The sequence below is a fragment of the Staurois parvus genome, unplaced genomic scaffold (genome assembly GCF_062004578.1).
Source record: "Staurois parvus isolate SC_StPar_1 unplaced genomic scaffold, SC_StPar_1.0 ptg000050l, whole genome shotgun sequence".
Classification (NCBI taxonomy): Eukaryota; Metazoa; Chordata; class Amphibia; order Anura; family Ranidae; genus Staurois; species Staurois parvus.
Genome location: NW_028317846.1, coordinates 592821 through 620054, shown reverse-complemented (window position 1 = coordinate 620054; position 27234 = coordinate 592821). Strand labels below are relative to the sequence as shown.

The 27234-nt window shown below is 40.6% G+C and overlaps 1 protein-coding gene across 1 annotated transcript in view; it reads right to left on the bottom strand.

The window, feature by feature from the left end:
- DDX10 (DEAD-box helicase 10) overlaps positions 1 to 27234 on the bottom strand; it is a 301809-nt gene that overhangs the window by 138268 nt on the left and 136307 nt on the right. The window contains exons 14-15 of the mRNA XM_089666084.1: positions 18478 to 18603; positions 12062 to 12226 (exon numbers count right to left, since the gene is read on the bottom strand). Coding sequence (XP_089522210.1) covers positions 12062 to 12226; positions 18478 to 18603 — 291 coding nt within the window. The remainder of the gene's footprint in view (positions 1 to 12061; positions 12227 to 18477; positions 18604 to 27234) is intronic.

The following is a 27234-nucleotide window of genomic DNA, read 5'->3' as shown; positions in this document are numbered from 1 at the left end:
GTGCCACCATTGAGGGGATTTCTTATGGATACCATCCAGTGACGAGTTACTGCCTGTGAAGGATCCTGGTGTGATCCCGAAAGCATGCTGGCCCAGTGGGTCGCAGTAAGGGGGTGAGGGGGCAATTTAGCCATTTCAGGATTTCACCATTGGTGAAAACGCACATTCACCTCATCACCTGCATGAATCTTTTTTTATTGGATCACGTCTTGTTATTTACAAGAATTTTGTGGACTTTTTGTGTACATTTTATTTGATATATATTTCACTTCATTTATTTATCTATTGGTACACTCGTGTTTATATATATTTACTTATGGTCTTTGATTGAGTATGTAATTTATTTTGAATATATAAGCACCTGTCACTTTGATTAGGTTGATTATCCCCCAATTTTGGGGATTCACAGTTGCTTGTACTAGTCTTTGTTTATAGATTGATCCCACTTAGGGATTTGGGGGGGGGAGGAGAGTTGTTGTTGGTGTCATTTGATTTTCACCACACGGGGTCCAATTTAGGATCATTTTGATATTTCACGTTTTCTGTGTCACGTGTGTGTGTCACAAAGTAAATCCTGATTAGATCAGATCACTTTGGATTTGTTTATTTTCCTTATATTAGGAAATGCAGTTTATCGGCAGATCTCTCCTCCCGCTGACAGTGTGTGAGGAGAGGAGACCCGGTAAGAGGCATTTCACAGGGGGACATCTACACTGATCATCAGTGTCCTGGTGATCAGTGTAGTCCCATCAGTGCGGGCAATAGTGCCCATGTTTGCTGGCAATCAGTGATGGCAATCAGTGCCCACCAGTTAATCAGTGCCACCTATTAATGCCCATCAGTGCTGCCTAACCGTGCCCATTAGTGCCACCTAACAGTGCCCATCAGTGACTCCTCATCAGTGCAGCCTATCGGTGCCCATCGGTGAAGGAGAAAAATTCATTATTTACAAAACTTTATAACAGAAACTAAAAACTTTTTTTCCTAAAAAAATTTTTTGGTCTTTTTCAGTTTGTTTAGCAATAAATAAAAACCCTACAGGTGATCAAATACCACCAAAAGAAAGCTCTACTTGTCTAAAAAAATTATAAAAATTTAGTTTGGGTACACTGTTGCATGACCGCACAATTGCCATTCAAAGTATGAAAGCGCTGAAAGCTGTAAATTGGTCTGGGCAGGAAGGGGGTAAAAATGCCTGGTAGGCAAGTGGTTAAGTTTGTTTCAGGCACCTTTTAAAGTGACTGTGCAACAAAAAAATCCTCCCTGCAAAGAAAAATACCCGTGCAAACTCCCATGTCACCAATATATGTTACAATAAGTTTGCTGAAGAATCTTCTGATGCAGCTGCTTTCACTGGCTCCTATGTCACAACAGGGCAGAGCAGTTGTGAAGGGCCAAAAAGGACCCCAAGTACTTAGTCGGGGGGGCCAGGCATCCATCCAACACAACCAAAAATGTGTTGGATGCTCCAGATGCTTTAGCCAGCTTAGCTCTTCAAGACAGTGTGGATCGGTATTACAAGCACCAGGACAGGTAAGTATTAAAGCGTAACTAAAGTCAAAACGTCATTTTGGATAGAGTAAGGGAGGGTTATAACTGCTGTTTTTTTTTTCCATCTGTCCCATTGGGGAGAATTTCTCTTCACTTCCTGTCCCACAACCACAAACAGAAAATCCCTCCAAAGTGAGGAGATCCCAGTGTGTCACCAGAACTAGTGTCCCCACTAGAAAATTTCCCCTCCATTTGTGTTCTGATGTCAACCCAAAGTTGGGATTGTCTTTTACTTTCCCTTTCGATGATAGGGAGATTCACCCTCTCTATTTGTCCTGTTACTGCTAATGGGGCACAGACAGCAATAAAAACTAACAGATGTTCTAATCCCTTAGATCACTGCCATTCATTTACTGAATTATATTGAGTTTGTGTGAGGAAAACCTATTTATGTGTTTCTACACCCACAATATTTATATCATATTTAACTGATATTTATATCAGTTTCAAGTATATTAGGGGAAGTGCATCTGCTGCTTCTCTGGATTCACTGTATTTTGTATAGCACGGCGCAAACTGTTGGCGCTATATAAATTCTGTATAATAATAATTCAGGATGTTCTCACCAGTTATAGTTGAATAGGACAAATAAATTATTATTTAGAAGACTGTATGAATTACACAGAACCCCCTCAGCCCCCTCCACCCCCTCAAGTTCATTCCTCTGCCACGCTGTTTGACCGACAGAAGGGGAGAGAAAAATATGCACTACTTCCAGGAGGAACATATAATTTTCTCCCCTTCCTCTCATGTAATAAACCAGGTGCATGACCCAACACTGTAACATGGTTAAAGTGACACTACTCAGCCCTTTGTGAGCTGTGAATAGAGCAAATGAATTAAAGTATTCCTGTTGTTTTGCCCTGCATGGGCAAGGCATGTTTCCTTTAAGGCACCAATTAAAGCAATTGTAAAGCTTGGATTTTTTTTTTACATTAAAATAACAAGCATGACATACTTACCCGCTCTGTGCACCAGTTTTGCACAGAGCAGCCTCAAATCCTCCTCTTCTTGGGTCCTATGGGGCACCCATGGGCATGCTCAATCCTGAGCCGGGCTGTTTGTGTCTTATCAGAAACAGCATGCCTGGCTCAGCCCACTGCCCACAGTGGTTTTGAATGACAGCAGCAGAATCATGAAAGAGTGGGTAGAGGGGAGAAGAGCTGCTGCAGACGTGCACATTGCTTGCTTGACATTGCGCTCAGGTGAGAATTGGGGGGGAGAGTGGTGAGATATTATTTAAAGGATTTTTACCTTAATGCAGAGAATGCATTAAATTAAAAAACCTTTTACCTTTACAACCACTTTAAAACCCTAATCACCCATAATTCTTATAAAAAAAATGGTTGCCTACATATATCCCCACCGTGCAATTATGTAATTTACTAAATTTAATAAACTGAAGTGAGCCATTATCCTAACGGCATGCAATAAAAGAAACCATTCCCATATTTATATCACAGCAGTTAGCACTATAAGTCATTAATTATAAAACACAGGAAAACTAATGTAACAGGTAAATTATTTTTTCTCGTTAACAAGGAATCCATATTTTAATCAGACCTTTCATAAAACAATCTATAGTTTGTTCAGCAGCTCCAGCAAGAGTGCAGAAAAATACACAACTCACCACAGCTACAGATGGTTGCTAAGCATCTTAACATGTAACTCGCTGATGCTTGGGAACCATGTAACATCACAGCAGTAAGACAATGGCACATGACATGTGTAGATTTAATGTACTACCAGCTTCCTATGTCCATGAAAGAGAAATCATGCTCTATGACCAATAAAGGCAATTACCATTTATATGAAGAAACAAGAAGCAGAGCGTGTGCAGCCACTGCCTCCAGCGTACAGAAGTGACATACGTTTGAACCTAATGCGTAAAAACAATAGCAGATAGTAATAGGAACTGGACCTCCTGTGGTTTACTGCTTTACCACAATCCCTTTTTAGACTTAACTGAATAAAACATAGACCTATCAGTAACCCTCTTGGGCCAAGGGGTCATCAGTGATCATCCTAGATGCCAAAGACAAATTTTGTGGCATTTACAGTATCTCACAGAATTGAGTACACCCCTCACATTTTTGTAAATATTTTATTATATCTTTTCATGTGACAACACTGAAGAAATGACACTTTGCTACAATGTAAAGTAGTGAGTGTACAGCTTGTATAACAGTGTAAATTTGCTGTCCCCTCAAAATAACAACACAGCCATTAATGTCTAAAGTGCTGGCAACGAAAGTGAGTACACCCCTAAGGGAAAATGTCCAGATTGGACCCAATTAGCCATTTTCACTCCCTGGTGTCATGTGACTCGTTAGTGTTACAAAGTCTCAGGTGTGAATGGGGAGAAGTGTGTTAAATTTGGTGTTATCGCTCTCTCTCATACTGGTCACTGGAAGTTCAACATGGCACCTCGTGGCAAAGAACTCTCTGAGGATCTGAAAAAAATAATTGTTGCTCTACATAAAGACGGCCTAGAAGATTGCCAAGACCCTGAAACTAAGCTGCAGAACAGTGACCAACACCATACAGCCGTTTAAAAAGACAGGTTCCACTCAGAACAGGCCTCGCCATGGTCGACCAAAGAAGCTGAGTACACATGCTCAGCGTCATATCCAGAGGTTGTCTTCGGGAAATAGACGTGCTCAGACCATACGCCGCACACTGCATCAAATTGATCTGCATGGCTGTCATCCCAGAAGGAAGCCTCTTCTAAAGATGATGAAATAGCAAGCCCGCAAACAGTTTGCTGAAGACAAGCAGACTAAGGACGTAGATTACTGGAACCGTGTCCTGTGGTCTGATGAGACCAAGATAAACTTATTTGGTTCAGATGGTGTCAAGCGTGTGTGGCGGCAACCAGGTGAGGAGTACAAAGACAAGTGTGTCTTGCCTACAATCAAGCATGGTGGTGGGAGTGTCATGGTCTGGGGCTGCATGAGTGCTGCCGGCACTGGGAAGCTACAGTTCATTGAGGGAACCATGAATGCCAACATGTACTGTGACATACTGAAGCAGAGTATGATCCCCTCCCTTTGGAGACTGGGTTGCAGGGCAGTATTCCAATATGATAACGACCCCAAACACACCTCCAAGATGACCACTGCCTTGCTAAAGAAGCTGAGGGTAAAGCTGATGGACTGGCCAAGCATGTCTCCACACCTAAACCCTATTGAGCACCTGTGGGGCATCTTCAAACGGAAGATGGAGGAGCACAAGGTCTCTAACATACACAAGCTCCATGATGTTGTCATGGAGGAGTGGAAGAGGATTCTAGTGGCAACCTGTGAAGCTCTGGTGAACTCCATGCCCAAGAGGGTTAAGGCAGTGCTGGAAAATAATGGTGGCCACACATAATATTGACACTTTGGGCCCAATTTGGACATATTCACTTAGGGGTGTACTCACTTTTGTTGCCAGCGGTTTAGATGTTAATGGCTATGTGTTGAGTTATTTTGAGGGGACAGCAAATTTACACTGTTATACAAGATGTACACTCACTACTTTACATTGTAGAAAAGTGTCATTTCTTCAGTGTTATCACATGAAAAGATATAATAAAATATTTACAAAAATGTGAGGGGTGTACTCACTTCTGTGAGATACTGTATATGCTTTGTTAACTTGATTATAGCGGGTCGATTAATGTGTTAGCTAAAAATTTTACACTTTAGTTTTTTTAACCACTTCCTCTCTGGCCCATGTATATAAACGGCCGGGAGGTGGCAGTGCAGGGGCTAGTGGCCGTTTGTAAACGGCCTCCCCGCCCCGCTTGTGCGCATTCCCTGGGAGCGCTCAGCACCATGATCCGGTGCCTGCTGTGTCCTCTGGACACAGTGGAACACCGATCGTTGTACGGGACCTGTGTGAGGTCCCAATCATGTGATCACCGATTGGCCAATCAGTGATCACATGAAGAGTAGTGAGCAAGATGTCACTTCTGACATCATTGCTTACTATGTGTGAAATCTGTGAATGATCACAGAAGTCACATGGTACAAGGCTATTCACAACAGCCTTGTACCATGTGACAAGCTGTGACTAATCACAGCTCACACAGTATTTCTCAATGGCTGCAAGAATGCAGCCAGAGGGAAGGAGAAATGATTGCTTGTACAGTCTTTATGGGTGTAAAAGCAATCAGTGTAAAAAACAAAAAGCTAGGGTGACCGTATATAAAAAAAATAAATCAATAATATAAAAAAACAAAATAAAAATGTAAAAAAAAATTTTTTTAAATTATAATTTTTGGTTATAAACTAATTTGGGTTATTTTTTTTTACTAAAAAGATAACTGAATACATTTTGGCCAAGATTTATGAAGAAAGATTATTTATTTGCAAAATTTTATAAGAAAAACACTTTTTTTCAAAATTTTTTGACTTTTTCATTTACATAGCAAAAAAAATTAAAATCCCAGTGGTGAATAAATACCACCAAAATAAAGCTTTATCTCTCTAAAAAAAATGCTAAAAAAATCATATGGGTACAGTGTTGCATGACTGCGCAATTGTCATTCAAAGTGTGATAATGCTGACAGCTGAAAATTGGCCTGGACAGCAAGGGTGTAAAAGTGTCCGGAAGTGGTTAAAGAAAAACAGCCATTTGGGAGATCATTTTAATAAATGCCCTTTTCAGTTGTTATGCTAAAAAAAATTGATAATGTTAAAAACACACTTTTACCAGTTCAGAATTACCATTGTTTTTAATTTTTAAATAATTATATATTAATAATTAAATATTAATATATTGATTTCACAGACTGTCTTTTAGCCAGAGCCTGCCAACTTTTTCTGTCAAAGTGCCTTTCAAGGTATAATAATAGTCCAACAAGCCAGTGGGATTAATTTCCTGAAACTGGAGAGTGCAAAATCTGGTGCAGCTGTTCATTGTAACCAAATATATTTCAATTTCAGCTTGCTCAATTAAGCTTTGACAAAACAAAACAAACAAAATAAAAGAAGCTGATTGGTTTCTACGCAGAGCTGCACCAGGTTTGTCACTCTCCAGTTTTAGTAAATCAACCCCAGTGTTTGTAAAAAATGCCATGTGATCACTATAGTCACTTGATTGGAAGCCATGTCAAATAAAACAGGTAAAGTCAAAGACCTGGGGCTTAGCTCAGGTGCCAGCTGCTAGCTGTGCTTGAGGATGTTTATTTGACACATCGCATTTAAGGATGCGGTTAAAAAAACCAGTGTTTGTATTTCTTGAAGACAAGTCAGTAGTGGCGAGTCCTATATTCCATCCTTTAAATTAGCTGGGTTCCCATCGCTCTGCAGTTTACAATCAAAGATTTCTGCAGTGTTCCTGACAAAAAGATCTGGTTACATAGCAGTCCTGTGAGATATTTTTAACGTGTGCAAACTCCTTGCTGACACAGGGTGAAGTAACAAATCAAATAATTAAAACACAACAGATTAAGCTGAAATCACACTTCACCCTCATTAGTAGCTAAGCCTCACTGCATCCTGCTTCAAAATACCCTGGAACATGCAACACCTCCTGTAGAAAAGAGCTAAATATAAACCCATTTAAGGTGTTCATGTGATCAAAAATAGCCTTAATTAGAGAACTAATTAAAGGTTACAAAAAAAAAAATCATTACAAATATGTTACCCAATTAAAAAGTAACTGTTTATGATTTGATTCCGTCTTTAGCACACACGTTTGCAGGAATAGAAGATGAAGACACAAGGATGGTTACATATACAAACTGACAATGACATTTTGAACATCTGTTATGGTGTGAAAGTGGAGAACCAACTCCAGTCATGTCAAATAAGGTTGCCAAGAGGAGTAACAACTGCTCCAGTCTTGTGTATTATAGGACAGAAAAAAACACATTATTGAGCCATATAAACTTCTAAAAGCATGCTGTAATAGACAAATGTTTGCTTGATAGACTTGTTTTCTTTTAATAAATTGATTCATTCTTGCCAACGCTATAGTTTCTAAATACTCATTGTAAAGAGAGGCAAGCCCCTCATATTTCGAGGAGTGCATCCATTTTTTCAGTATCTCTTGAACACCTTGGTATTGAAACTTGGACTATTTTCTCCTCTCTTCCTGTTCCTCTTCTGTTTGCACATGAGGAATGGATTACATGTATGTATGAGCCTTGGTTGTATTTTTCTTTTCTTTTTTTTTTTTTAACTCACAAGACCTCCTACTTTCTAGCTCCCTGGTCTCCACCTCCCACGCCCGACTGCATGACTTCTCCAGGACATCCCCCATCCTCTGGAACTCACTACCCCAATCCATCAGACTGTCACCTACCCTCCTCACCTTTAGGCGCACCCTGAAAACCCATCTCTTCAGGGAAGCCTACCCCGCCCTCACCTAACAGCCGATCTCCTCCTACCACTCCATCCCCCACAGCCACTTCCTCCTGTACCACTATCCCCTCCCTCCTAGATTGTAAGCTTGAAAGAGCAGGGCCCTTGACCCCTCGTGTATTGTATTGTTACTGTATTGTCTCATGTATTGTCCCCCACTATAATGTACAGCGCTTAGCAAACCTTTTAGCGCTATATAAATACTGTATAATAATAATAATAATATGTTTAATCTCCTTTTATTGATTTTCAAGGTGTAACAAGTAAGGATTTGGTTATTGAACATCCAACAGGATTATTCCACATTAAGGCTACTTTCACACTGATCCTCTGCAAAAATGGCAAAAAAACACACAGACATTTTTACCGCATTTTTTAAAGGACACGTGACTTAAAACTGCACTAAAAACACTTCTCAGAGGCATTTTTGAGGCGTTTTCCATTGATTTGCTTTTTTTTTGTTAACACTCCAAATATACCCCAAAGATGCTGCAAGCAGGAGTTTTTACACCCCACCAACACCTCAGTGTGAAATCATACATAGATATACATTCACTTACATAGGGAAGCAGTTTTCTTGAGTTTTTCATGCGCTTTTTTTAAACGCAAAAATGCTTGAAAAACCTCCTCAGTGTGAAAGTAGCCTTAAAAGGAACATTCACAATCTTTTGCGACCTACTGTGGCACCTTGGCTGCATAGTCAATTCTGGACAAATAGTGAACTTGGCCTTTAACTTCTTCACTCTTTCCAGATCTAAATGTGTTTTGAATAAAGTTCTATTTTAAACTGCAGTCTGATGTCATGCTTTAAATCCCTACACAAAAGCGAATGTTGGATTTAAACAATAAAGACAAACAGAAATAGACAAGCCATTATTGAACATCAGATTAAAAATACCGGGTTATAACAATAACCTGCAAGTGAGCCACAATAAACTGAAACTTTGTAAAAGTCAGGATTTAGGGCACAGTAAATTAATGTTTTCATTTGTGCTTTGTTCAATATTCTCTTCCAAAGATTCAACTTTTTCCCATCAGTGAGCAGCTGTACTTATTAAAAAGATTAAATGAATACATTAATTATGTATTCATTAAAATAACCCGCAGCTTAAGCAAAAAAACTTGCAGAACTATGGAATGCCACTAAAATGCAACACATTGGGTATTTCTGCCCCAAAGATGAATACATTTCTAGTTCACAGACACTGCACAGCAACAAAACTCCAACCTGGCTGATCACCCAAGAGGAGAGAAGGTCATAGCAGACTGTGATGTGGGTTTTTCTGCATGGGTTGACATTCAGTTGCTTCAGAGTGCACAGCCATCCTTTCCAGCTAATTCTTTGTATAGTAGTAGTACAATCATTTAATGTAATCAGATAAATGCTCACAAAGCACTAATTAAAGGGGGAAAATATTTCAAGTAATCTGGAAAGGTTGTTATAAGAAATCTAACACAAGAGGCAATGCAGACCTACTTCGGAAATGCTATTTATCTGGATGCCTCAGACTTTCATACTTTTCAAGTTACTGACTAGAGTGAAGTGACATCAGAATGCTTGATCAGCAGACTGCAGCCAGTGAACGCCCATGGGAAGGAGAGGAGGAAAAGTGGGCTTTATGCGGCGGAAGGAGTGGGTCGGGGATACAGAGTGGCCATATTGCAATTGCAACCCCTGTAGCTGCACCACTGCCTTCAACTAGAGACCCCTGCCCCTCACCCCCCACAGATCCCCACTGATGGACCTAACTATGCCCCCCCCCCTCCACCCACAGACAGACCCCGCCTGTTTTCCTGTTTCTGTAAGTTTATCAGTGGGTTTTATATAGCACCTGCTGGTTACATGGCAAAGGTATCTGGCAATTAAGGGGTTGTTAGCCACTTGCACGGCTCTCTCCCCAGCAGCTATGGTGTTAAGTCTAGCAAAAAAAAAAATAGAACAGGACACACTCTCCTTGAGCATTACCGTAGTAAAAATGTAATATAAAACAACAAATACATACTCACAAACCAACAGGTTATAAAAACAGAGAACCAAAGGCATTGGTCCCAGGCAGCGGGCGTCCTTTGGTGAAAAAGCTAAAAGAGTTTCAGGAGTCGAGCTCCCTTCCTCAGAGTTGAAAATCCTAGACATGCTGATGGTCCATAAATAGGGGACCAAATGAAGCAAGAAGACATGACCTCACCCCCTCCCTGCAAGGAGGAAAGCTCAGGGGTGGAGCCTACCTCATACCGCCCAAATGGAGAGTGATAATAAATAAATCGTACTACTTGAAATCACAAGCGATATGTCATTAGCATTGGCACCCAAATGGAACACTAAGGATGGTGGTGTTAGTAATACTAAAGTTCATATATATTAAAATAAGTAGGGGTCACTGTGAAGGAAGACTTACAAAGCCACCGAGCCGTATGCTGGAGAAAACAAGATGATAGCAAAGTACTAAGCAACTCACAAATGGGCATGCAATAGCTAAATAGGAAAGAAAAATGTGTTACTGGATGGGGGGAATATTATGGGAAGGTGTAGGATGACGTACAGGGCTCCGTGAGGAAAAGACCCCTCTAGATACAGACCATGAAGTGATAAATGTATGGCATGCATAATATGGATATAATAACTGATGACTGTACAAACTGTAAAAAGGCTCCAGAGCCCTACACCAAAAGGCCCATTGAAGGCCTAAGGAGGGACATCTGTGATGATAGTGACTTATAACTAAAAGAATGGCAACTTAAAGGAGGGATTGAACATCTAATGCATCATGGGGTTAAGTCTGTGCAGCCCTTCGTTTGCCCCACCCTCTTTTGGCTGTCAATGCCAGTGAAGTTGTGAAGCTTCATAAAAGTCACAGCTTTCCTGTAATGATGGTTGGGAAGTGCAAGCCGCTCATGAAATTGAGTACCCCCTCCAGCATGTAAGGAGTTAATTGCGGTTTACTGTCAGTTTACTGTTCGACTCATGCTCTCAGCGCTCAGCTTGTTCCCCTGCTTGCTTCCCTGTGAGATCAGGATCTGGCACATGCGCACTAGCTGCAGAGGGGTGCTGAATTTCATAATACATCTGGAAATGGAGCATCAGATTCTGTGTTTACACGCCCGATGACAAGACTATCCAGGGACCACCTGACCGCCTGAGACAAGGCTGCCAGTTTGAAAATTGGGCCCCTCATGGGCAGGGTCGCAGCTGCGTCCCCTGATACCCCTGTAGCTACGCCCATGTTTCACCCTGCGTTCCTTAATGTACAAATTGAAAATTGTTACGTCTATATACAACTGCCTGCTGTTCTTGATTCTGACTTGGTCAATCAACATAACAAATCTAAGTCTCATGAACGATATGCAGAAGAGCAATGAAGAGACAACAGCTTTTCAGCTCTTAATTAGGATGCTCTACAGTCCCATGGTCACTATGACAGATAATTCAAACACAGCTCTAGTTTACTGTCAGTCTGGATCGGTTGCCACCCCTAGGTTGTGCATCTCCCATTCCATTTCTTTACCCCTCGTCACATGCATGGATTTATATCAAGGTCATTACTTGTGTTTTTAATTTATTTATATGTAATACATTTTCTCTATATACTTCACACAACCAGTGTACTTTGGTATGTATGTAATGGTAAAATTAATATGCTGGCACAAGCTCATGGACCACCCACACCAATGTCACTGCAGCCCTCCAGCCACAAAATGCACTGTGCCTAGAACAAAACATGTCAGAATAAAATTTGTTTCTGCTGGCTATTTTAATAAAGGAATAATATTACATTTGCATCATGGTGCTCAGCATTCCTGTTACTGGTACAATTGATTGTTTCAGTGGGGACCAACCAGACCAGCACCTGAAATGTGACTATGGAGTTTGAAGTCTGGACTCGCCTGGAGTGGCATATGAAATATCTGACTCCAGCCAGGAATTGGAGTTAGATCCTCAGAATCTCATGTTTTTGCCTGACTACAATATGTTGATATATGATTTATGCTTTGGGTTACTAGACTCTGCACAGTGTTTTTGTTTCATTGCTGGGACAGTGTGTTTCATGAAAAGCTCTTTATAAAAAAAAAGGGACTACTCCTTACACCCTGCACAAAGCTCCAATATTTACATCACATCCTGCAAAAGAAAAGATGAAAACATTTATAGAGAAACGTACCCTATGTTTTTCCTTAATTTTCATCCTGTACGCTTCTTTGTCAAATTTGTCCTCCTCAGTTAGTCGTTGTCTTGCCTTTTCCAAATTGATGCCATTATCTGCATCCTCTTCACCTTCAGCATCTTTTACCACAGTATTCTGTACTTGAGGCCACTGCTGGATTGCCTGCATCACATAAAACACAGAAAAGATTTTTCTTTTCAGTTTACAAAAACATTAGGTTTTTACATTTCTGCACACAGAATAAAATAAATGTAGAATGCACATTATCCACAGGGCATGGATATTAAATTACGCTAATAGGACAGCTTTAAACTGTGGATAGTCCTTCAGATTAGGATTTGGACAAAGTTCTCCAAATAAACAACCTGCCTCGGAGGTGATAACTAGTTACTGAAGTTTTATTAAGCTCAATAAAGGGATTTCACATTGTACATGAACTATACCAAGTTGTATCATGTCTGGTTAAACAAGAGTAAATGAATTGGGAGACACCTTAGATGATTTTTTTTAGTTTAGGCAAAAAAGATAGAGGATGAAAGTTGGGGAGAAGGTTGGAGAATAGGGATATAGATGTCAAGCCCTAATACTTCTCTTTTGTAGCAAAACAATTTGTAATTTCTGTCAGATAATGCACTACTTTGCCCAGAAAATTGTTACAATTACAAATATTTAGGCATTCTCATGTTTACTTCTTTTCTTTATATTGGTATGACACAAAAAAGTGGAGAAACAAAACCCCAAATCTGACATTCCACACAAAACTCCAAAAATGGACTGGACAATATTATTGACATCCTCAATTTACCGTATTTTTTTGCTCCATTAGACGTGCCTAGGTTTTAGAGGATAAAAACAATATTCTGAACCAATGGACTGCAGACACAGTACAGGAAATGACCAGAGACTGCGGACACAGTACAGGCGATGACCAGAGACTGCAGACACAGTACAGGGGATGACCAGAGACTGCGGACACAGTACAGGAGATGACCAGAGACTGCGGACACAGTACAGTACTGTAAATGCCTGATAAGGTGCTTTTGTGGCAGGATCAACAGGTATTTGAACGAATGCTGAAGAACAAATATTGATCTAAAATAGGAGTTAATATATGATTTAACTGAATTGTTTTAGATCTTCTTTAATACAGAAGCCCAATTGTAACTGGTTCTCTTAAAGCCTCAGTGTTTAGTAATTGGGATCTTCAGCTGAAAGCACTGCAAGACTGGCATTAAATATATCCAAATAGAATGCAGCACAGATCTATGTTTTTGCTTAGGTAAACACTACTATTACTTGCCCCTATGTATAATCTAATAATTGAGAAATTTGGCATCTGTGCTTTCACTTTTTTTTCAATTTTATGAAGTCAAGTAAAACTTAGGATACCAAACTCTCCCCCTGGGAAAAGCTATTACCTTTCTGCAAACCTCGTTGCATTAGCGAACCCATCTGCCTTGTACAGAGCAATAAAATGTTTTTGGTTTGAGGCCAATTCTATTACATTTTTATCTCTCCTGGCTTCCAGACACACAGCCCTGGGCATGTAACAATAGTTTGATATTAACACTTAGAACCATTTTTCAAAAATAATAATAGTTGAAGTATGAATACTTTCTCATGGAGTTCTGCGAATTAAGAAAAAAAAAAAGAAAAAAAAAAACAATGCACATTCTTCCATTAGCAAAGCAAAGCACTACTAGAAATTCATTTTAATGGCTTTATATAACAGCTATTAAAGCTAGCAAAATGCAGACATCAAACTGTCATTTAAATGGACAAGGCAAGGGATATATTTGCATTCTTTCATGAAAATCTCAAAGGAGATCTGTGACATTTTAAAAGTATAGGACTACAGAAAGGCATAAGATTATTAAGAACTCCAATGAATACAAAAGCTTTTCTATAATTTCTATCAGGTGACCCATTTAGATCTGCAGTCTGTTGTCTCAGGGCTCATTCATACCAGATGCACTGATCAATGTGGCTTAATGAAAGGACACCAATAAAACAATGTTTTCTATGTGCCCTGTTCACACCATATATGTATGTGCATTTAGTAAAACTGCAGCATGTCTGTTATGCCCAGAGTAGAATGAAGTGTAATTTTACGACACCTCAAGAAAAGTTAGAAATAAAAGTTAACCCCATAGTACAGGGGTCTCCAAACTTTTCAAACAAAGGGCCAATTTACTGTCCTTCAGACTTCTGGGGGGCCAGATTGTGGCCAGTGGGGGTAGAAAATGTCCTGGGCCCAGCATTAGTGAACATAAACATGGCCTAGGGGTTGGTGATCAGAAACAGGAGGAGTAGTGCTCCATCATTAGTATTAGTGTGGAGAATAATACCCCATCGTTGGTGTCAGGGCAGGAATTATGCCCCACTGTTGATGTCACAGGAATAGTGCCCCAAGGGCCAGATAAAGGCTAGCAAAGGGCCACATTCGGCCCTTGGACCACAGTTTGGACACCACTGCCATAGTACCTTTCTAGTAGCCTAACTGCCCCGCCAAAGCCCCAAGTCTTATTCCTGTGTCAGAGCCTACACAGAGTTAATGACTCTCTCTCCCAGCCAACGTGACGGTGTTCAGGTCGGCAATTGTCTGTTCACGCCTGAGCACTGCATTCTGGAAGGAAGGAAAGATTGTTCTTCAGAAATTAAGCTATATTTTTTCCTGAATAGGCATAGTTAGAGATCTCCTTTCGGATTCATCCACATCAATTGGACCTGATTTCACTAGGACAATTAATTTAGTATACAGTCATACTAGTAAAAAATCAGCTACACTTCAGGTGCCTATCAATGTATACTTTATGCCTGTCCCACAAAAAGAGAGAGGCCATTGAGCTTCCAATCATGAGAAAGCAGAACAGAGAACAATGAGGGTGGCAAACTTTGGATGAAGATAAGAACTAAGAAATAAATACACCAATGTATAGCCATCATAATAAAAAGTTTGGCAGAAAGGAGCTTCTATGAACTAACAAAGCTTGTCACCTGAGGGATTTACTGTGCCAAGAAAGCTTGCCATGCAGAGAGGAGTTAATCCTTCCGAGAAAGTGTGCTGGAAAGCTATAACTAATTCCATATATTTTGGATGCCAGATCTTGTGACCATCTCACACTTTCCCTATCGCAGTCATACAATGCGTTCCTCACTCTGGCAGACCTTGCAAGGAGGATGATGTTAGGCTTGATTACTGTGTTCCTCTGCGCTCGCTTCCATCTTGATGTTGTCAGCAAAATCATGTTCCTAAAATGTGAACAGCCCCTGCCACCTAAATTGGCAGAAAATGACACTGCAGGCTTGCTCTGTGTAGTGCTGTCAGTTGACACATGCTCAGAACAAAAGAAGCTCAACGATTGTTTTGTCAGCCAGCTTTCAATATTTCCCTACCAAGCAAGAATGAGAGAAGCTTACGAAACCAGGAAAACATACCCTTTTCTTTAACAATGACTTCTAAGATAATTGAATGTACTTATGACTACAGATAAAATGATTTCAGATCGATCTTCATATTAAGTCAGATGTGCATTTTCAAAATTATCTCAAAGTCTCTCATAGGGAAAAAACATTATATAGAATAGAATTACCCAGTTATTTCATAAAGAATCCCTTTTCCATCATTCTAACTCCATCTCCATAAATTCTCCCAATTTATTATTTTTATTATACAGTATTTATATAGCGCCAACAGTTTGCTCAGCGCTGTACATTATAATGGGAGACAATACACGAGACAGTACAGTAACAATACATGAAGGGTTCGAGGGCCCTGCTCTTTCGAGCTTACAATCTAGGAGGGAGGGGATAGTGGTACAGGAGGAAATAGCTGTGGGGGATGGAGTGGTAGAAAGAGTGGAGGAGATAGGCAATTAGGTGAGGGCGGGGTAGGCTTCCCTGAAGAGATGGGTTTTCAGGGTGCGCCTAAAAGGTGAGGAGGGTAGGTGACAGTCTGATGGATTGAGGTAGTGTGTTCCAGAGGATGGGGGAAGCCCTGGAGAAGTCCTGGGAGGAGGAGACCAGGGAACTAGAGAATAGGAGGTCTTCTGAGGAGCAGAGAGTGCGTTTTGGGTGGTATTTGGATATCAGATCGGTGATGTAGTTTGAGGTAGTATTACAAACAGATTTGTACTTCAATGTAAGCAATTTGAATTTTATGCGTTGGGCAATCGGAAGCCAGTGGAGGGATTGGCAGAGGGGGGTGGTGGATACGGAGCGGTTGGTAAGGTGGATGACTTTGGCCGCAGAGTTCAGGATAGACTGAAGTGGGGATAGTCTGTAATAAGGTAAGCCGGTGAGGAGGGAGTTACAGTAGTCAAGTCGTGATATAATAAGGGAGTGAATGAGTTGCTTAGTAGTTTAGTAGTAATTTAGAAAAGATATAAACATAATATATGTGTAATATTGCTTTATTAAAAAAAAAAAAACACAAAACAACACCTAGTTGTGCATACATTATGTAAGTACACGAAGAACTGTGATAAACAGCATGCAAGTATGGAAAGACTGTCTTCTGCATATAGTCCCTACCACAAAATGAATGCTTCAGCAACCTAGAACTCTACTAGGAGTAAATTCTGGGCTCATCCTTAAACTCAAGGTAGGTACGTGAAACTGCACAATGACAATACATGCTTAACCACTTTGCACCGGCGCCTCCCGGCCCTTTAAGAGTTTCAGAAGCCGTGAGGCGGGCGGGGTTTTAGGGTCAAATCAGTATTTATTATTTATTCTGTAGGAAAGTTATAGAGTTCACAAACTATGGGATATATCTGCAAATTGGTCAATCCTGAAGTACTGACAGCCAATCTATTTTCTTGAGGTCCATAAATGTCAGAACAGTACAGATATCCCCCAAATGACCCTTTTTTGCAAAGTAGACAGTCTAATATATTTCATAAGAGGCATGGAGAGTTTTCTGAAGTTGTAATTTTTTTGTCATAATTTTTCGGAAAATTAAGAAATTAAAAAAATTATTTTCACAAATTTTTTTTTACATACTGTCACCAGTGCAGTACAGTGTCATCATATAACTGGCGTGGCGGTGATCAGGGACACTGACTGCTGACAGTAATTTCTTTTCACTTTTTTTTTTATTATTATTTATTAAATTTTTTCTCAGTTTTTAAGATTTTTTTTTTTTCATATTACACTATGACCAAAGTAGTATAATGTTACTATAGTAACATTGTACTACTTTGGGGAAGTGATCAGTATTTTTTTTTTACACAATTTGATTACTTATAGCAAAGAATTTCTTTGCTGTATGCAAGCATTTAACTGAATGAAATTGATTCATTCAGGTTTTTGTTGTTGTGATTAGCTGTGATTTGCCACGGCTAATCACATGACACACATGGGCTGTGATTGGCCAAGCCAGTGCATGTGATCATTCGCAGATAGACACACTTGTACACAATGGATGGCATAAAAGTTAGCCATCCATTGTTTACAACTGTCATGTGACCTGCTGTGATTGGTCACAACAGGTCACATGGTACTGGCAACAGGGCCAGTACACAGATTTGTCTTCGGCTGTGTCCAAGGTACACAGCCAGTGAGATCTCGCTACTGTGCAGCCCTGCGGGCACACGCAAAGAGCGATCGGGGAAGGACGTCATATGACGCCCTCCCGGAGCAACGAAAGGCCCGCCCGGCCGTCATTTTACTATAGGCTGGGTGGGAAGTGGTTAAAGCAAACATTTACCCATAACAACATGATAAAAATAATATTCTTTAGCAAGGAACATACATTCCACAATTAGTATGTGCTGTAAATTGCCTCCAGTGGTTTCCGGTTTCCTGTTGCTGGGGGTTGCCATTCTGCTGAAGCCCAGAGCCCTACAGCAGGAAATCATCATTAAGCTGTCAGTAGATCAGCTTCTAGTGGCTCTGATTTTCGGAACAATGACAAAAATTAAGAGCAACTGAGCATGTGCAGAGCAGGGTGAGAGTGTATTACTGGATTTTAAACAGTTTAGACACTTAATTTTAATGTTTCACATAGCATTACCTGCAAAAGGGGCCAGCCTGACGTGATCTAGCAAGACTTCATTTTCTGACTAAAGTTCCACTTTAACCTTGCTCTATGCATTTCATAGAATGCTTTCATCAGATGCCCCTCATAACGTCATTTGACAAAATGTATAAAGCAAAATGCATAGGCTTAGGTTGAACAGGAAAAATCTATCCTGAAAATGTATCATGACCTATCAATTTCCCCATGCCCTGAGCAGGCTCAGCCTGGGCTATAGGGGCCCTACAACTATACAAATAATCCATGCCATGCATAATCCAGGTAGCTAGAAATTTGAGGTCCACTCACCCTGCTGCCCCTGGGATCTGAGGTTTACCACATCCCATGGTCCTAAATGAAACCGACACTTCGGTACTTTACAGCATGCACTCACCTTTCCATCATTTGCAAAAACTATTTTTGTGTTCACTTTGAACTTCTTCTTTAGAGCTTTCTTGGCATCCTTTACTTTGGTCAATTTTTCTGTCTTCTTAAGTTTTGATTTTGTGGTTTCTTCTGCCTAGAAACAGGAATAGAAACATTTCAGCATATGATAGTTCATAAAAACACCCATTTTCTAAACTGATGAAAAGATACTGCAAACGATGGCGAATGAGCAACAAAAGCGAAAATATACTGCAAACTATGGCAAATGAGCAACAAAAGCATTTTGGCATCTTATGTTTATTACAAAATTTTTCTGTTAGGAAAACAATTTTGGGCTGCCTTTAAACGGGTGTGAATATCCATGCTAGAAACTATACACACTTCCAGCAAACTTCAATAGCCATCAGTGGCTGTCTGGACTCCTCCGTAAGGTCTTTCAAAAAACCAAGGTTCCTAAAGGACACAGAAGATGACAGCATGCAAGACACATCTGTGGCCCAAAAATCCAAGGGGTACATTTTTGGTGCAAGCAGGTGGACTAGCACCACTCGACACCATAATGTTTAACAAAAAAGCCACAACACTAGAGAGGCAGCAATCCAGATTTGGCCGTAAGCCCAGAGATACCTGTGTTAGAGCTCAAGTTAGGTGTCCTTTTCTTAAATAAAACTCAAAGTTTGCTGCTAGAAGAACTGTGCCATGACCACTGTAATGTCTCTCCTTTGACATGCAGCAATAGGAACAGTTGTGGCTGCAGGCAGCTCACAATTTGCCAGGTCAGTGCACTGAAACTACAATAGATAAAAATGAAAGAAAAAAAAAAAACCGCAACAGACACCAATATGTTCTACAAAAACTGATTAAAAACACAGCTCAGGGCCATTATCATATAAACTAGTGACTGTCAAAATCCAGCTTCAGGAAAGTCAAAATAATCTTTCATGTTTACTGCCTTGCATTGCCTTTAGCATTAGTCTTCACCCCAGTAAAATATTTTGCATTTAAACCAGACCAGACCACTACTCAAGCTACCATCCTTGTACCCATGCTGTGTGCCTGTATGACTACCATATGTTCAGAATAGTGCTGAACCTGAGCATGCAAAATGGCAGAGCAATGCATTCTCCAATCCAAACAGTACTCCTGTAGCCTTATCCCCATATAATGCAAAATAAGTGGGAGGTTGCACAAATAAGAATCATGTGACCAGGGGAGTCATGAGAAAGAAAAAAAAACTATTTTAAAAGGTGCACTAAAAATCATATCTGTAATGTATTTTCTATGTCTATATTGCCAGTCATTAATTTTGCCAGCATCACCATCCTAGATTGTAAGCTCCAAGGAGCAGGGCCCTCCTATCCCTCTTGTATTGAACTGTATTGTTGCTGTATTGTCTCCCTTTATATTGTAAAGCGCTGAGCAAACTGTTGGCGCTATATAAATCCTGTATAATAATAATCAATAATAATAATTAGACCTGCAACACATTTTCTGTGCACAAAATATGTCTAAAAGGCAGCAAAGCTTGCTGCAACTAAAAAGAAGAGAGTGCTGGAAGGGCAGCCAGAAACTTTCCAAGTGTCTCCTATTCGTAGAAAAAAAGTAGGCAGTAGGGTGCTGGACTGGGCTGTGTATGAATATTTCAACTTGGTATTTAAATTTTTTATTGTTGGATCCAGGCAGCTCTCATGTACCATGATTGTAAACTAGATCCTTGGGATAAAATATATAAATAGAATAAAAAAAAAAAAAAAGAGAAGAGTGACACACTTTTTTTTTTTATAGTCCTGAACTTTACTCAACCTATGTTGCATGTACTGTATAAAACTGTAAAACCTGCCATTCCCAGAAACAGCAAATTGATTATGACAATGTCATTACAGATAGAATCTATAAATAGAAAATAGATTGGAGCACCACACAGTTTTTGATGAGCGCAGCAATCTATGATTCCATTTTTCAGTGAGACTTCCCCAGGGGTTATAGGCATTCTTATTGGAAAGAGGGAACAAAATCAGAGACACGCACAGAAGAGGCAATAGTGGGTACTTACTGTTATATGCTCTCAGGCAGGGTGTTTAAACTCGCTAAGGCTCACTTAAATAATGTAAATTAGCTAAGGTTCAGTCTGCCATGACTCGCATGCTTGTTCCCAGACTCAAAAAATATTTAAACCAGAGACAGCCGGGCAATTAGTATTTAAAAAGAAGGTTCACAATGGCGGTCTCCTTTAAAACTGGCCGATGGTCATACCTGCTTAAAAAGTTTGAATCCTTCCTTCTTTGATTGCTGTCTTCCTTTAAGTTCCGCACTGATGTCCTGTCATTAAAGTTATTAAATTACTCAAGTCCTAAATCAATGCAAACTCTTTAGCCTTGGGTGAATACCATAACTTATTTTTATAGGGATTCCACAACATGACCAATCATGATGCAGCAAGACCTCGCCTGCACAGGCTCGGAATAGCTGATTTGCGCTTTCATTAGTTACATGCAAGCCTCTAAGTGGTCCCCATGGAGAGCATGATGTACTGAATATTACATGATATTTACAATGGTGTGCTTTGCCGTCTCACTCTGGGGTTTAAACTCTGAAAGCTTTAAACAGCTACTAAATGCTTTATTTTTTCCCCCAAGTGTTTTTAAACTGGTCCAGGCTCATAACAGTTTCTACCTATGAATTCCAATACCTGGCAAAGAATCAAAGAAAGAAAGTAATAAAAAAAATAACAGCCTAAACGGTTAAGGTACATCTGTACCTAAAAGCTGAACTCCATGCATGATACACATAATAAATATAATATAACCCCAAATCTAAAAAAAAAGTTGGGATGCTGTGTAAAATCGAAATTAAAATAGAATGCAATGATTTGTAAATTTTGTAAACCCATATTTTATTCATATTTTGGCTTATTATCAGCACTCAAAACCCTGCATAGCACGGGGTGCATTAGAGCATTTAAATGGGCAACTTTTACATCTGGAAAGGCACCATCAATGCTGAAAAATATATCCAGGTTTTAGAGCAGCATATTCTACCATCCAGAAGTATCCAGGACAATGCTAAACAGCATACTGCATCTTTGAAAACAGCAATGTTTCCAGTAGAAGTAGCTTATCTGGCCTGCCTGCAGTCCAGACCTTTCACCACTTGGAAATATTTGGTGCATCTTGAAACGAAAAACACGACAGACCCATGATCATCAGAATCCTATATCAGGCAAGAATGGAACAACAATAGTCTCCCAAACCTCCAGCAACTGGATTCCTCAGTTCCCAGATATTACAGATTGTTGTTAAAAGAAGAGGGGATGCTACACCATGGTAAACATGGTCCTGTTCCAACTTTTTTGAGATGTGTTGCTGCCATAAATTTCAAAATTACCTCATTTTTTTAATAAATTGGTCATTTTTTTTTTCAATTTAAACATTTGATATGTTTTTTACTGTCTGTTGTGAATAAAATATGAATTTTGTAATGTACATTCTATACAGTATCCCAACTTTTTTGAAATTGGGGCTATATATATATATATATATATATATATATATATATATATATATATATATATATATATATATATATATATATATATATATATATATTGAACTGGATGGTCTTTTTTCAGACAGACTAACTATGCAAATAAAAACTATATATATATTTTTTTTTAAATTTATTTGCATAGTTAGTCTGCCTGAAAAAAGACCATCCAGTTCAACCAAAAAAAAAACCAGTTATAATCCTATACCCACAGTTGATCCAGAGGAAGGCAATAAAAACCCAGTAAGGCATGATCAAATTTGCTCCTGCGAGGGAAAAAAATCCTTCCTGTTCCCCTGAGAGGCAAGCAGATATTCCCTGGATCAACTTTAGCTAGTTAGTATCCAGTTATATTCTGTGTAACTAGGAAATAATCCAGGCCTTCGTTAAAGCAATTCACAGGATATATATATATATATATATATATATATATTATAAAGTGTGTTTCTGTGTGTGTGTTATAAAAAGGTACATATTTGTGGCACTACCCCCTTGGGTGTCGCTGAGTTTTTGGGTCCCCCTATAGTCTTGGACAGCCAGGCAACATTTTCTTCCACACTTGCACACTGGAGACAGTAAACAGTCCTTTAGCTTGTTTTTTGTAGTTTTATTAACCACTAGCCTACAGGGCACTTATACCCCCTTGCTGCCCAGGCCAATTTCCAGCTTTCAGCGCTGTCACACTTTGAATGACAATTGAGCGGTCATGCAACACTGTACCCATTTGAAATTTTTATCATTTTTTTGTGTGACAGATAGAGCTTTATTTTGGTGGTATTTAATCACCCTTGGGTTGTTTATTTTTTCTTAAACCAAAAACCACTGAAAATTTTGAAAAAAAAACAAAACACGTTTTTTTCTTAGTTTTTGTTATAAAATTTTGTAAATAAGTGATTTTTCTCATTCACTGATGTGCGCTAATGAGGCTGCAGTGATGGGCTGCACTGATGGACACTGATAGGTGGCACTTATGGGCACTGATGAGGAGGCACTGGTAGGTGGCACTGATGGGCATTGACAGGCATCACTGATGGGCACTGAAAGGCATCACTGATATATGGCACTGATAGGCGGCACTGACTGGCACTGATAGGCAGCACTGATGCACACTGATAGGTGGCACTGACTGGAACTGATAGGCGACACTGATTGGCAGTACTGATGGGTGACACTGAAAGGCAGCTCAGATGGGCACTGATATGTGGCATTGATGTGCACTGGTAGGCACTGATATGTGGCACTGATGGGCACTGGCAGGTGGCATGGATGAGCACTGAGAGCTGGCACTGATGGACACTGACAGGTGATGATTAATGCACATGTCCCTTCTGAGGAATGCCGATTACCGGCTCTCCTCTCCTCACGAGCTGTCAGCGTGACAGCTCATGAGGAGAGAAATGCCGATAAGCGTCATTTCCCTGTTTACATGCGATCAGCTGTGATTGGACACAGCTGATCACACGACCAAGCCGACATCTTCGGCTCTTTCCATGGATCGGTGATCTGCTGTGTCCAAGGGACACAGCGCACCGCCGATCGCCACATTGAGTGTTCCCTGAGCCGCGCATGTGCAGTGAGAATGGGAGGACGTCATATGACGTCTTCCCAGAACGAGAGAACCGCCTTGTGTCCGTCATTGGACTATATGGCAGGCGGGAGGCGGTTAAGGGGTATTGAACTTGGATGGGGTTGAGGGGTGTATGGGATACCCAAGAAACTGTGAACATGAGGATAAACTGCTTAGCAACTACGTACAAGTCCATAGACAAACAGTCTCTTATTAGAGAGCTTTCCAGACCTCTTTGCGCACTACCTCAGACCCCAGATGATTCCACCTCTTCACCCAGCTGCCTGAGGGAATCCCTGGGCAAGGGGACCCAGCAACTTCCACTTTAATAAAACAGTCCCAGGTGAGGAGCTTGTTGGGTTTTCCACTTCACTGCCCTCTCCCTTTATCTGGCCCGAGGGTGTAGGATTACTCACTCTGCCTCTTCTGTAATCTTGATGGGTTGGTGGCTGCCTTCAGGCCTTACTCTGGGCTGGCTCATTCCCTGCTTCCCAGGCTGTCCTCTCTCAGGGGACGGTTAAGGTAGAGATCCTCCTGTCCAGCACCTGCCTGTAGGTAGACCACTCTCTGGGCCCCCTCCCAGGCTCCACACTCCAGCCTCTCACTCCATCTTCCACCCAAGACTACTCTTCCTGCTGATCAGTCTCTCTCATACTTAAGGGCTGCCCTGGCACCATGCTAAGCCTCATGGTATACATTAGGTATGCAGATCAAACCCTTTTCACCACTACCCACTGCCTTCTAGAAACTCCTTAAGCTTCTAGAGCAGGGGGAGGTATCAGGGAACTAACCTGCAGAGCCCTCAGCCCTGACCCAGAATAATCTGGCTGACGCATCCCAGGCTGCTATTCATCCCCTGCCTAGCTCCCCCTAGATAAACCTGACGTTGAAGGAGGCTCAAGGAGGTAGGAGTGTCAGGTTGTCACTTGAGCTTTTCTGATTTACATAATTATTAATTCTAGGGCATGTTTTAGGAAAATACTGGATGTTAGAAAATTTAATTATGCAGCACTAAATGGTGGAAATGTACTTATTTATTTATTGGTCATGCTGCATTAAGGCTTCCTATTTATAGTGACCAATTTATACCTATGCACTGCAATAGTGCCTGCTATCAGATGAGCATGGAGTGGTGGTATTCATTTTGAAGGCATTCAAGTGAGCACATCCAAAGCACCTATGTTGCAGTGCACCACCCCATGTGCTGAGATGAAAAAGTAGTGTAGTTCCAATTTCCAGTGAACTGGCAAGCAATTCATATGATAATGCTGTGGGTATCTGAATCGACCCCAGACAAAATAGCAAATCAAAGAAAACTGTAAATACTGAAGTATATAAAGTCACAAAAATAGAATATTGAGCTAATTCTAATTCAAGTCATCTATCTCCATAAAATGTATGAGCTAAAAGTATATATGATATTTACTGGACTTTAGAGCAGGCCTGCTTTTGCAGAGGTCACATCTACCATGCTGACCACATTAAAACTTCAGGAGATGGAACCGGCCCAAGGAATGAGGGCAGCTTGAAGGCTCTTCTAATCTATTAGAAAGTTGGCCTTTTCAGAAAAGATTAGCCAAGAGACCTTTGGAAGGGAACTATTAGAAGGCCCATAAAAATGTACAACACGCATCAAAGTTAATTATATTATGGGCCGCTGCCTGGCTTGTGAGCAATAAAACAAGAGCCGGTTTGGTAGTGGAGGCTGCACATTACAAGAACAGAATGAAAACTCGAGCCTTCTCATTAGGAGTCACCAGATTCATTTGTTGCAGTAAACTTTCTGAACCTTAATTTACAATGTAAAGCGGCTGTTTTCCTTGCTTGTGTATTCATGGCTGTGTGTGGCTGGATCTGATTAAAAACCAGGAAAGCATGACTTATGCTGTATCATGAATGATTATCAGACTTATTATTTACAATATGCAGCACGGCCCACATTAGCGATCATTCACAGATCGCTGCGGCACTGCAATCAGTGCCTGCTTTTGGCAAGAAGGACGTGGAGGATATTGCGCTGCAAAAAAAGGAGAGGCAGAAATGTGATTATCAAATGATTAGTTTCTACAAACACTTCCAGCATCTGATGATCCCCAGTCTAATGAAACAGAAGGATATTGTTCTGAAGGCAGCTGAATACACTTAATGTACCAGCTAACATTGTTGCCACCTCCTGCGCAAGGAACAAATACGCAAACCAGGAGCATATCTGTGGTGGGATGAGGGAATACCCCAATGCCACGTGGGAGGGGAGTTTCTTCCCTCATTCACACATGCTCAGCCATGACATGGTATAAAAGGTGTAACGACACGCGGATCTTTTTTTTTTTCCTTTTCTATGTCCACATGTGCTTGACTTCTTAAGCTAAACTCCAGCCACATGTAAAATACACAAATTAATGCCATATTATATCACGACTTGACTACTGTAACTCCCTCCTCATCGGCTTACCTCACCACAGGCTATCCCCACTTCCGTCGATCTTGAATGCTGCGGCCAGACTCATCCACCTTACTAACCGCTCCGTACCCGCCACCCCCCTCTGCCAATCCCTCCACTGGCTTCCGATTGCCCAACGGATCAAATTCAAACTGCTAACACTGATGTACAAAGCTGTTCATAACACTGCCCCAAACTACATCACTGTTCTGTTCTCCAAATACCACCCAAAACGCACTCTCCGCTCCTCACAAGACCTCATGCTCTCTAGTTCCCTGGTCTCCTCCTCCCATGCCCGTCTCCAAGACTTCTCCAGGGCTTCCCCCATCCTCTGGAACTCCCTACCCCAATCCATCAGACTATCACCTACTCTCCTCACCTTTAGGCGCACTCTGAAAACCTACCTCTTCAGGGAAGCCTACACCACCCTCAGCTAATTACCGATCTCCTCCACTCTTCCTACCACTCCATCCCCCACAGCTATTTCCTCCTGTACCACTATCTCCTCCCTCCTAGATTGTAAGCTCCAAGGAGCAGGGCCCTCGAACCCCTCGTGTATTGAATTGTTTTGTTACTGTACTGTCTTGTGTACTGTCTCCCATTAAAATGTACAGCGCTGAGCAAACTGTTGGCACTATATAAATCCTGTAGAATAATAATAATAATAATGCAGCTCAGTGTTAAGACAATGTAAGCATTTGAATTAGACCTGGTATCACCTTCTTGGTACGCATACATTTTTCAGTTAGCCAGCAGCACTAAATGAGAAAATCTAGCAGATACCCCCCTATCCACACTAAACAGCGCAGATGTACTTTGACAACTGGCACCACTTGCTGTTAGAATACCAGAACAATGATCGCATTTGATTAGACGCAGGATCAGATCATCTGACAATTTTTCACCCAGCACCTTTGATTTTTCAGTCATAGGATGTTGGACAGAGTGGTGCAGATATGGCCACTCATTGATTGAATTTTGGTAAGCTCATTTGGAACCTGCAAAATTCAGTGTATGGTCTTTAAAGTGTTACTAAACCCAAGACCCTGCATTCGTCCTCTCTGGTCTCCCACATTACATTACACTGAAAATGTAATTATTTTAGTAAATATAAACTGCTAAATACCTTTTCTCCACAGAAGTTAGAGCAGTCTTGTGACTTCTATCAGAGTCCAGCCCAGCACTAGCCAAAACTTGTAGTTGGATGCAAAACC